General features: G+C 36.2%; 1 protein-coding gene across 1 annotated transcript in view; it reads right to left on the reverse strand.

Moving 5' to 3' along the window:
* The window catches only part of LOC144960183 (sodium/potassium-transporting ATPase subunit alpha-B-like), an 87,018-nt gene that overhangs the window by 5,269 nt on the left and 68,263 nt on the right, over positions 1-13,486 (reverse strand). The window contains exons 5-16 of the mRNA XM_078893213.1: positions 12,874-13,008; positions 11,963-12,080; positions 10,852-11,120; positions 10,181-10,379; positions 9,103-9,214; positions 8,146-8,278; positions 7,561-7,753; positions 5,649-5,961; positions 4,669-4,988; positions 3,768-4,017; positions 2,027-2,201; positions 399-529 (exon numbers count right to left, since the gene is read on the reverse strand). Coding sequence (XP_078749339.1) covers positions 399-529; positions 2,027-2,201; positions 3,768-4,017; positions 4,669-4,988; positions 5,649-5,961; positions 7,561-7,753; positions 8,146-8,278; positions 9,103-9,214; positions 10,181-10,379; positions 10,852-11,120; positions 11,963-12,080; positions 12,874-13,008 — 2,348 coding nt within the window. The remainder of the gene's footprint in view (positions 1-398; positions 530-2,026; positions 2,202-3,767; positions 4,018-4,668; positions 4,989-5,648; positions 5,962-7,560; positions 7,754-8,145; positions 8,279-9,102; positions 9,215-10,180; positions 10,380-10,851; positions 11,121-11,962; positions 12,081-12,873; positions 13,009-13,486) is intronic.

Here is a 13,486-nt window from a genome sequence, read left to right on the forward strand (position 1 = left end):
CATAAAATAGTTCTGTTTTTGCTTTACTCTGTCTACAAATTAGAAGCCAGGATTGTGCATTGACTTATATCTATTACAGTAACTCATTGTATAGTCGGTCAATTTTATCACATGATTAAGTTGCATGTATTGTTGTGTAATAGTAATATTTCAATTCGCTACCTTAAATAAATGTCAATTCAAAAATCATCAAGAAATACAGAGAGTGAGAAAGAGGGAGGGAGAGAGTGAGAAAGAGGGAGGGAGAGAGAGAGAGAGAGAGATAGAGAGAGAGAGAGAGAGAGAGAGAAAGAGAAAGAGAGAGAGAGAGAGAAAGAGAGAGAGAAAGAGAAAGAGAGACTAAGAGGAAGGAGAGAGATTAAGAGAGGGGAGGGGGGGGGGGGGCATTTTATACTTACTTCATTCCCTGCTGGAAGAGAGACAATCTCCTGGTCTTACAAATGATCAAATCGGCCCATTGGACAATGACAATGGAGACGAAGAAGCCTGTGTGGCAGGTATATTCCAGCTTCTTACGTTGGCTGTAGGTCTGGAAAACACAACAATTGAAAAAATAAGAAATAAAAAGAACATATATTCTATCATTATCATACAATATATAGTAAAAGCCATATGCATAGTATAGATAGAATGAAGATGACGTCACTCAGATCTTTATTGTTATTGTTTTTTGCCATCCACGTTTATGAATACTTCTCACTAAAACTGTATGAACCAGACTATAACAGTTCATGGTTACACATAGTTTTGTGTGTTGGTCCGTTATACTACCGGATGGCAATGTTGTGAGCTTCTTAGCCAAGCACATACTATCTATACGAGTCATACGTTTTCAACATGATCAAAACATTCATCCCTGCTGAATTAATCCAAACAAATCCAATCCCAAACCATGATCAAAATGTTGAATGAATGCATTTCTTTTATTAAGCAAATAAATATCAATATGAAAATTGAATATAAACTTCAACAATTTAATATACGAAAACAAGATAAAATGGACGTTTCGGGTTTCCCCTTTATCAACAAAACAGGATGAATGAAACACTACAAACATCCTATTTTGTTGACAAAGGGGAAACCTGGAACACCCATTTGATCTGTTTTTGTATATTAAATTGAAGCTTACATTCAATTTCTTCGAGCTTCGGGCAGCACCATCTACATTTATTAAGCAAAGACAACTCGTGAATGGTTCAAAATAGCCAACAACAGAAAATCGCATATTTACATTTTTTTTTTTATCAAATCTATCATCAGACCACTCTACTCTGTCCATACAATGAAAAAAACAACATTTTTAAAATCTTTTGTTACTGTGTGGTATTAATTGATACTGTAAGACTTCCAACAAAAGGAATCCTAACATTGGACTCATCCACGGTATTGCCTCAGTACGGCGAGTGATAAGATTTTCATGAAAAAATCAAAACCCATCAATCATCATTGGCATACCATTTGTTTTCGTTGTTTTATGGGTTGTTATTTTGTTTTGTTTTTAAGGGTGCTTTGGTGCTTGAGACACTTTTGATTCCCAGTAAAAAGGAATAATATAATAGGATAGTAAAAGATTGTAGGATATGGTAAACGTAGCTATAAAAAGGTAAGAAAAGTGGAACAGAAGTAAATCTTAAGTAGTAGTATTCCTTCAGAGCCATTCTATAACATGAAACAGACAATAGCAATGGCTTGCTACCCTTTGGATAGGATGCTAGTCTATCCCAAAGTACTTTCCACCAGATCTAACAGACCCAGCTATCCAATCACTGCTGGGTCGACGGAGGGGTCAGAAGAAGTCTTGACTGCACCCCAGATCAATCTTGGACCCATTGATTATGAAGCGGGTGCTCTACTACCCACCCCAGTAAATCTGAAGACCAATCCAATATTGTGTCTAGTTTGAGATCACCTTAAAATCCCATCCAGACATAAGCGCAGGATCAGACTAAGAGGGACACCGTAAGGTGTTTACTTGAATTACAAGAAGAAAGAAAGAAAAAAATCATCTTTCACAAAAGAAACTCACCCATTCCTGTCCATATGAATCCTCCAGATCATTGATGCCAGGAGCATCCCATTCCTTCCTCAAACCCAGCAAGTCTTTCATCCAGAAACCGTTCTCACCCATGATGACAAAGTAGGTGAAGAAACCAGCGGTAGCCTGGATCATACCAATCTGACCGTATGCCATACTGATCAATCTGTGTACAAATACATCGTTAATAATATATACTATGTGGAATAACAGAATATTAGAGTTCATACACTATAAATAAAAAATGGTGGTTTGTAAAACTGATAAATTCAGAAATCACTCTCTACAACTAAAGAGAACAACTGTAAAAGACCACTTGCTAATACTAATGTTTTGTTTTGTTTTTAAGGGTTTTACGGCGCTTGCAACACATTAAGGTCATATCAGCGCCAGTAAAAAGGAAGAAAATGGGATAGAAAAAGTTCTAGAATAACAATTAAAGCACCCAAGAAAAGGTAAGACAAAGGGGAATTTGTTCAAATAGGAAACAGATGTATATTCCAAGAGCACACCGTCAAAGTACTTAGTCTGAGATCACCTAAAAGTCTCATCCAAACACAAGCACAGGTCCCAACTAAGAGGAATACACTCAAATGTTTACAAATCATATTATATAATATGTAAATTAAACATAATAAAATGCATAACAGAGAGATGATTTACAAGAAAAAAAATATCACCTCCCAAAACTATAATTAAACATTCGACTGTTTCCCTCCCAGCCAAGGGAGAACAAAACTAAGTAATCTCATACCAAGACAACGACAGGAAACAATTGGAAAACAGGTATGGGGGGATAGAAGACACAGCATGTACCTCCCTGCCCACTATGGGAGGTCAGGATCCCCACCCAGTTGCTAATACTAAAGTCATTGGACCAAAGAGCACAAGCTCAAGGGTTCTGTATTAAAGACGACAAAGATGATAATTCTTTGTAATTCCATGAAAAGATTTGCAAATATTAAATGCCTGCCATCACTATAAAAAGAATATGAAGTGTGGATAAGTATTGACATTGCTTATTCTTGGACAATATATTTGCTAATAATTTTTTTAAGTGGTTGTCATTATACTGTTACAGAAAACTTTAGTCTATTCTACTCTACGACTCTCAATATTCATGAAGCAATGTTCTATCCTATCTGTCATTTGTATGCTTAGAACAACAGCAATTGTTTTGTTTTACGGCACTTGCGACACATTTAGATCAGCGCCAGTAAAAAGAAGAAAATGAAATAGTCTAAATATTATAGATTTAAAATCAAAGCACCCAAGAAAAAGTAAGACAAAGGGGAATTGGTTCAAATAGGGAACAGATGTAGATTCCAAGAGCACATCACCATCAATGTACTTAACTTAGTATGAAAGCACATTTAAGTCTCATCCGGACACCAGCACAGGATCCCACTAAGAGGAACGCACTCAAATGTTTACAGAATACATAACTAACAATACATAACAGAGAGATGATGTGCAAGGGAAAAAAATATCTCCCAAAACTATAACTATACATTTGACTGCTTCCCTCCCAGTCAAGGACTCCAGCCAAAAACTAAGTAAAAACTAAGTAATCCCATTCCAAGACAAAGACAGAAAGCAACTCAGAAAACGGATGTAAAAGGATAGAAGACAAAGCGTGACCTCCTGCCTGCAATGGGAGGTCCAAGGACCCCGCCCAGGAACAACAGCAATTATATGCTTTTGTTTTAATAGGCCCATTGATTCTTCCTACCTCTCATTGACAAGTTTGTCTGTGACGGGATTACGAGGAGATCTCTTCATGATATCCAATTCGGCTTGTTCATAGGCCAGGGAGATAGCTGGGACCATGTCAGTACCCAAATCAATACACAGGATGGTGATGGTTCCAAGGGGTAAAGGAATGTCGGCAATGATGAACATGAGGAAGGGTGAGATCTCGGGGATGTTGGAGGTAAGGGTGTAGGCGATGGACTTCTTCAAGTTGTCAAAGATCAAACGTCCTGGGAAGTAAAGGATAACGCATGAATAAATAAATATTGAATAAATAAATGAAGAAAGTATCTAAAAATCAGAATCATTCATCACTGTTATAAATCAGTATAAACAGCTATATTATCTTCAATTTCATCCAATCAAAATATGGGATTATCTCAGTTAACAATTAAATTACATGGCTGTTCAGGGAAGGATTGGTTTGAAGGATAAGATCCTGCATGGATTCATATCTAAACCTTCCATTCAAGGTTGATGTAAATGTTGCTGCTCGAAGAAATAAATAACAATGTGAAATTGAATGTAAGCTTCAATGTAGTATACATAAACAGATAGAATGGACGTTTCAGGTTTCTCCTTTATCAACAAAAGAGGATGGATGAAACACTACAGACGAATGAGATAATGTGGTTGTGGCATTATTAATTTATTTCTGAAGTTCTGATGTTTTATTTCACCTTAACAATACAACCACATTATCTCAATCGTCTGTAGTGTTTGATTCATCCTGTTTTGTTGATAAAGGGGAAACTCAAAACGTCCATTTTATCTCTTTTCGCATATTTAATTGAAGCTTCCATCCAATTTCACATTGTTATTCATTTGAGGTTGATGCCATCAGCTCGCCCAGAGTCAGATATTAATATTTTGAGGCCTACCTTCTTCAACACCAGTGACAATGGAGGCAAAGTTGTCATCAAGCAAGATCATGTCAGCAGCTTGTTTACTGACGTCACTACCAGCAATACCCATGGCCACACCAATATCAGCTTTCTTCAAGGCAGGAGAATCGTTGACACCATCACCTGTGACAGCTACAATCTGGCCTTGTCTTTGACAACCTTCTACAATAATCAGTTTCTGCTGGGGTGAGGTACGGGCAAACACAATTTCAGCATGGTTGTTGAGGATCTCGTCAATCTGGGCAGGGGGCATGTCTCTGAGGTCACCTCCGTGAATGACGGCAGCCTTGGCAATTCTAGACAAGTAAATATGGGAGAAGATATAAATAAAATATAGATATACAATTTCAGTCAAGAAAAATTAAGATGAAAACCATCATTCAATATGAAAATAAAGCAAAAGTGTAACAAGGAGAAGCATGAAAAAAGGAGTGGCTTACTGCTTTCAATGAGTTATAATTAATTTATATATAAAACCATAACAAAAATATGGATAAAGAGTACAAAAAAGTATGGGAAGAAGAGTTTCTTACTGCTTTCAATGATTTAACTGTCTTACAGATTTTTTCTTCATTAACTTGGAAGACTCTGTTACACATACGAATTCAACTTTTACGTCATCGTTTCAATTCAGTGAAAATATCTTACAAAAATTTATTTCTCCTGAAGTTCTGATGTTATATTTCCATTTGATATTCATTCAATGTAAGTTTTGATATTGCTTCATTATCTATAATTATGCCATTATAACATTGACTTTTAAAAAAGCCCATTAATTTGTACCCTATTTCATCTTCTCTCAAAATGAAAAATATTTTTTAAAAACAAGAATCATATTTACCATCCACTTTCTTCAAAACTCATTGAAAAGGGTAAAAGATAAAAAATATTTCGTTATCTTTCTTGTTCAAATCATGACATTCTTAAAATGATTTTTAAAATAATCAATTTCTTACTTGGGATCAACTTCATCAACGGGCATGCCAGTCTCGACAGCAATGTCTTCAACAGTCTTGCTTCCTTCGGAGATGATTCCAACGCCTTTAGCAATGGCCTTGGCCGTGATGGGGTGATCTCCAGTAACCATGATAACCTTGATACCAGCACTACGGCATTTTCCGACAGCATCGGGGACAGCAGCACGAGGAGGATCAATCATAGACATCAGACCGACAAATCGGAGACCAGTCAGGGGGAAGTTAGGACCATCAGGATCAAATTCAAAGTTGGGTGGGAACTCTTCAATTGGCAATATAAAGTCGCAGAATCCTATAGGGGAAGAATAGAGAAATAAACAGAATTAATAATGCATAGTAAATAGAGAATAGACGAAAAGTGGGGCTTGCTGCCTTCAGAAGGTGATATGTCAGGTGAATTAGAAATTGAATCTTAAGTCAAAAAATTTGAGGTTTCTTAATATTTTTTAAAAAGTAAAATCATTCAACTATTCAATTTTTTAAAATGTATGAATGAATATAATATACAGTCCACTCCGGATAATTGTAACACCTTGGGATTGGCGAAAATGTTGCATTAAACCGAAGTTGTGATTAACCGAAGTTGAGTTTCTTGTCCACTATTGCAACATTTTCCCTGTTTACACGAGCTTGGGACCGTTCATGGCTGCGGTATTTTTGGTCGATTTCAGACAAAAGGACAGGGCACTGTTTTCACTACCAATTGATGTAAGTTTCTATAGCAATTTTGATTTGACCACTGAACAGTTTCATACCATATATGGTAAACTCAAAACCAATTGTTGTATACATTGTTCGAGGTCCAACACAGACTGAGCAATTTGATTCAAACAAAAGCCATATGGCAGCCCTGTATAGATTTTAAAAAGCAAAAGCAGCTTTGATGCAAGCCAACATCTTATTCAGATTGGATTTAACTTTCCCTCTTTGTTCTCAACATTTGTAACAGAAAGAGATTAGCCGTGTTGAGAGACAATAAGCTCTCGCCAAACCTATTGGTCACAGTTTTCAATCCCAAAACAAAGGATATCGCTCAGTCTCTCCTTACATGTGTCATTGTCTAACTTTTGTCTGGACTATGCCCAGCCCCCTCGCCTCCTATCTAATTAATGGTCACAGATGACCTCACAAACCCATACTGCAATGCCCTGCCCTCTTTTTTTCTAATAGAGTGGTGACATTTCTTCAACCTGTCATGATTTCACCCATGATGGAATTTTATCATGCAATTTTGTTTGATTTCTTGAATTTGCCACTTTTAGAGGTTGAAAATTTGTTGCGATTAACCAAAGTTTATTGCAATTAACCAGTGACTTTTATATAGAATTAATTCCGATACTTGGAAAAGGTTGTGATTAACCGAAAGTTGCCATCATCCAGAGTGGACTGTATAAACAAACATACATACAAATAAATGAAATAAATAAACAAATAAAATTGTATCTCTGGTCATTAATTCCTTTTTTTGACATCTGCTATAGTATAATAGAAGATTGAGACTAAGTGTGTCAGATGTAGATTTAACCTTTCAGCAAAGTTTCAAAGTGTTATAAGAACAAGAGATAAAGTGAGTAGAAAAGTGCCAGAAGACATTAGAGAATAAAAAAAAATTTCGCGTTGGTGATGGGGTTTGAACCCGTGACCTTATTGGTACGACAACTCTGCCTGGCTGGTGAGAGCGTGACTCTACCGTATGAGCTATCCACGATCCCCAAAAAAAATCGTATCTTACTCAGGTCATTCCTTGAGCTCTCTCTCACCGACTACTGGAGATCGCGGGTCTAACACACATAACCTCCGCGAAAAGTGTTATAAGAGGTAGGTTAAGAGTATTATTGTTGTATGTGAAAGACATGCATTTCATCTTTTTAAAAGTCTACTGTTTCCTTACCCAATACACGCTCTCCAAGCCCACCCAGTTCAAGATAGGCAGAGTTGAAAGCCTCCCTGAAGTTGTCGTCCAAAGGCTGGTCCTTGCCATGCATCATTATAGTGGAGCAGCGGTCCATAATACGCTCGGGGGCTCCCTTCATCACCAGGATGTAGCGAGGATCATTGGGGTCTTCTGTCTCATGGATGGATACCTAGTTAGATGATAAGAAAGTGGTGAAAGCATATTTGTTTAAATACTGAATATTATTTTATCTGTAATTATAAATTCTCTTCAACACATCTCAATAATAAGCTGGACCTTTTTAAAAATCGTATATCTCTTAATTTTCCAGAACTAATTCAAAACAAAAGCAAAAATATAAAATTAAATATTGACATCTTGATTTTAGTTGTGAGCAGTTAGGTTTTATTAAGGTTAGGTTTCGTTCAACTCCCTTTTTGTTAATTGTTTAAAAATCCGGCACACAGCGGCGGTCTTTTCAATCAATAATTGAAAGCTTGAGTGAGTCGTAAGAAATTTCGGATTCTCTTTTGAGCATCCACCTAATGATGAAAGGGTTATGTCTTCAGTGTTATATTGTACCTGGTATTTGTTGGTGGAGTTGAATGGGATCTCAACAATCTTCTTGTTGCGTTTTCGGTATTCAGTTACTTTGCCAATGGACAACTCAGCACACTTCAAAAGAGCAGACTCGGAGGCATCTCCAGCACATTCTCTGAAAAAAGTTAAATGGTAAAACAATGATAAAGGTTATGCTTATGATGATGATGATGATGTAAATGACGATGATTTCAATAATATATATATATATATATATATATATATATATATATATATATATATATATATATATATATATATGGAACCCCAATTATTAGTTTAAGATTTATCTAAAACAACAGCTCCAAATACTTCCAACTTATAAACACCATTTTTAAAAAGATAAATGGATGCATATATAGGAAAAAGGGTCGCCCTCAGATGGACCCCACAGGGGAACAAGGAGGAGAGCGAGACTCTTGGAGACTTGGAAACGGACCCTGGAACATGACACGAAGACCCAGAAGTGGATGTGGGGAGAAATGTCAAAGACAGCAGCATACCGTGATGGTTGGAGATCTACTATGTCTGCCTTAAGTGCAACTGAAGCACCAAGAGGATAAATAAAGTTAATTATAAATAAAAGTATCACAAACACTTTTTCACTGAACACTTTTAAAATCAATCCCAACTTTATAACAAAATTCCCCATTGAATAATGTTCATTGACCCTTTAAAATTCAAAGCTTAATCGTAAATATTATTCACATTCAACAACTTTATAACATAATATATTTTTGGTGTTTTGTTGTAATAAATGAGTCATAACTCCATCAAAAAGGTCCTAAACGGATAAAGATTATTTTTTCAGATTTTAATACATGAATTTGTTGTACCGTACTGGTGGAGCTTTTTTGTCATTTCAGGACCAGTAAGAGAACTTTTAAGTTATTTCATCCTTGGACATGAACTGAGCATTAAGTAAAAAACTCTATTTACCTCTTCAAGACTGGCACCCCGTCCTGACCTCCCTTGAATTCAGCACGGTTACACAACATGGCGATACGGGCTAGAGATTTCCAGGTTGGGTCGCTGGCAGAGTAGACAGCATCTGAAATACAAAATAAGACATTTTAGCTGACAACGTCTGGAATATAAAATAAAATTATCTAAGTGCGGCTATGTGGTCTTGTGGTATGACACTCGCTTTCGGATCGAAAGGTCCTGGGTTCGAGCCTTGAGCATAGTTGAGTCCTTGGAAAAGGCTCTTTACTCACATTCTCTCACTATACTCAGGTGTAAAATGAGTACCTGGCCGTTAACAGCGTCTCTGTCCGAAAATATTTTAATATCGCCTAACAGGCGTTAGGTCCCGTCCTACATGTTAAGTGTTGCTGTTGGCCAGGGACCCCTTGTAAAGCGCTTTGAGCACGTTTAGTGGATATTGCGCTATATAAAAGCTCTTTTTAAGAGGACAGGTTTCAACAAACCTATAGTCGCTTATGATGTAGCAAATCATGGTTATCATGGGTAGGAATTGGAAGTGTGTTTACAGAAAGGAAAATGACAAGAGGACGTCGTGAGAAGATTAGATGATGCTATTTTATATATTTTTGAAAATATGCTGCAAATAATGAATCTGCCAGTCTTTAAAACATGTGCTATTGTCTTGTTGCCTAATTAACATGTTACACGAAATATGAAGATCTGAATTATATTTTTGAAGCTGCATGGAAATACCTATAAGTTCTAAACATAAAAAGGACTTTGTCAGATTCCATTTTAAAGATGACACTATATCAAAATGTCATGAAAAAAATATGTGAAGTCAAAATGCTGTATTCCCTAACCTCCTCAAGACAAGGCACCTCCTACTTATTGTCATTTTTTCAAAATTCTTTAAAACTGAGTCTTTTAAACTTGGTAAAATATCTAATTTTTTTTTCAATTTTTAAGATTGAAATCAAAATCAAAATTGGAACAAAAATATCAGAAATTGTCAATTTTGTCTCCATGAAATATATGTAAATTCTGATTAAATCTCTTCCAGTGGCAAGTATGACACTAAAGGACTTACTGCACTGATCGTCACTGGTGTCAGCCTCAACAATACGTCCATCAAACCACATGTGAGCAACTGTCATTCTGTTCTGGGTCAAGGTTCCGGTCTTATCGGAACAGATGGTGGAGGTGGAGCCAAGGGTTTCTACAGCTTCCAAGTTCTTGACCAGACAGTTCTTCTTGGCCATTCTCTTGGCAGTCAGAGTCAAACATACCTAGAATAGAAAAAACAAAAGGTCATAAAGGATTCAAGACTATATAATAAGGCAGTCAAAAAAATAAAATTACATAAGGAAAAGAATCCACTATGAAACGTATGTTTTCTACACTACACTTGTCAGACTAATTAACTTTGCTTCATAATTGATTCCATTATTTTCACTGTTATCATCGCTATTTCATAATTATTTCAATTTTTTTTTTTTTCATATATAACAAAAATTTATTTTTAGAAAAACTAGCATCAACATCACTACCACCTTGTGTCATATCAACATTGACAATTACATCATCATCACCATCACCCCCATCTTTATCATCATCACTCTCAGCCTCCTTATGGTCATTATTATTGCTGTTTACATGTTTGATTATATTTTTCCAAGTCAACATTGCTACAGTCTCTTTTGTAATCTTCTATAAACTTCTCTATTTATTTTAACTACCAATTCTTCTACCAAGACTTACAGTGACAGTAGCCAGCAGACCTTCAGGCACGTTAGCCACAATGATACCGATAAGGAAGATGACAGCATCCAGCCAGAAGTATCCGAGGATGAAGGCAATGATGAAGAAAGTCACACCAAGGAATACGGCTACAGAAGTGATGATGTGGATGAAATGAGCAATCTCCTTGGCAATTGGGGTTTCTCCGACCTCGAGACCAGAGGCCAAGTTGGCAATACGACCCATGACAGAGTGGTCACCGACTCGGACAACGATACCTCTTGCGCTTCCTGAAATAATTACAAATAAACATAGAAAAAATCATCATAATGGATGATGGTAGGAGGTGAAGTTTTCATAATTTCTTAAAGTTACCAGCAGGATTCCCAAGGGTAGTTTTGGGACCTCTTCTGATTATAATCTTTATCAACGAACTCCCATATGTCTTGTTATCTATATGTAAATTATTTGCATATACAAAGATGTACAACAATGCGAATAACAGCTATATATTGCAGGACGATCTTCTGCCTTTATTTGGTTGGTCAAAGGATGGGGATCTGAATTTTAATATTTACAAATGTCATGTTTTACATATCGGAGTATATATCCTAAAAATATCTATTTAACTTATGAAGAACAAAATAATTCTTAGATTGAAGCATTTTCAGAGAAGAATGTTGGTGCGACATTTGATCCCACTCTCTAATTTGATCAATTTTTTATTACAAGAGAAAACAAGTTAGTTGGAATTATAAAATGAAGTTTCTCTCATTTCAACTGTACTATGATTTTAACATTAAGGAAGGCTCTGCGATGGACACGACGACGACAATAATAATGATAATAATAATAATAATAATAATAATAATAATAATAATAATAATAATAATAATAATAATAATTAAAACTATGGTTCAACATTTTTAATCTGAAAATAAATGTTTAGCACAACAGATTTCACGTCATGGCACAGGACTGAAGGACTAGAGCTCAGGTGGTCGCTGGTTCGGATAAGTAAGTTAGCGCAACAGATCGAAGTAATCTCAGACATAATCTTCAATCATCAAATATAACGATCACACCATACACAAATTTTGATTTCTGTAACATAACAAAAATCTGCACATACCTTCAACAGCATTGGTAGAGAAGAAGGCCAAGTTTCTTGTTTCCAGAGGGTTCTCATGGGTGAATTCAGGTGTCCTGGTCTGGGGTTCAGACTCTCCAGTCAAGGAAGAGTTGTCCACCTGTCAAATGTCAATGGAAAACAATAGTAAGATTGATAACATGGTAAAGAAAGAGACAAAGAAGGAAATGGTAGATGTTGATGGAAACAGAATTCAAACATAAACAATCTGTCAATCAGGCTATTTTATGGTAGATGATAGTGGTGAATTTCAAATTTAAACAAGATACACGAAGAACACTCTAGCCCTTACTGGAGTTTGACATGAGTAAAAAAAAAAAAATTTTAAAGAGCTTTTATATAGCGCAATATCCACTCTTCGTGCTCAAAGCGCATTACAAAAGGTCCCTGACCAAAAGCATCATATAACATTTAGAACGAGACATGACGCCTGTCAGGCGACATATAACAATTTGTTTCCGACAGAGACAATGCTGTTAACGGCCAGGTACTCATTATACACCTGAGTACTGTGAGAAAATGTGAGTAAAGAGCCTTTTCCAAGGACTCAACTACGCGCTGAGCGAGGCTCGAACCCAGGACTGTCCAATCCGAAAGCGAGTGTCATACCACAAGACCACATGGCCGAACAATATATTATATATATTATACAGTATATTATAATTTTAGGATATCTATATATAAAATTAAATATTACTAGGATGTTGAGGGTTGAGGGGGGAGAGAGGGAGGGAGGGGTGGGGGGGGGGGTGAGGTGCTCTAATTCTATAAGCGAAAATGCACACATTCACAGTGTATTAAAGATAGGTCTACAGTAAATATTCTTGGACAAAACCTCATAAAGACTTATAATCTTAAAGGCTTGTAAAATCTATTTGATTCATTTGAATTACCTTAAAACCGTGAGCAGAGATGATTCTCATATCGGCTGGAACACGATCTCCAAACTTGACCTCAACAACGTCACCCATGACAATTTCTTCAACACGGATACTGATGACCTCTCCATTACGGACAACCATAGCATTCTAAGTGGAAGACAAACATAAAGAAGTTGGATTGTTATGGCACAATATTTCAGTAATATAAAAAACAACAGAAAATAAAGAGAGAGAAAGAGAGAGTGTGAGTGTGTGAGGGAGGCAGGGAGAGAGAGAGAGAGAAAGAGAGAGAGAGAAAGAAAGAGAGAGAGAGAGAGAGATATTTTTGATCAACTAAAATTAACTTGAAAAGCTCCTTCTTTGTGATTGGATGGTTGAATGAATGAATGAATGAACGAATGAAAAAAATACTGAAATTAAGCATTTCTAAATATTACTGAAGTTTTACACTTTTCATGCTCTTATGTATTTCATGTTATCTCAATTGATCATCTATATTTTCATTTTTCAATATTTATTTTCGACCCCCCCCCCCCCCCCCCCCCCCCCCAAAAAAAAAAAAAAAAAACAAAAAAAAAAAACATATCATTTTCATTCTTGGTTTCTATAAAAGATCGGTTGTGTA

The sequence above is a fragment of the Berghia stephanieae genome, chromosome 14, assembly GCF_034508935.2.
Source record: "Berghia stephanieae isolate SIO BIC M18660-M18661 chromosome 14, UCSD_Bste_1.3, whole genome shotgun sequence".
NCBI lineage: Eukaryota > Metazoa > Mollusca > Gastropoda > Nudibranchia > Aeolidiidae > Berghia > Berghia stephanieae.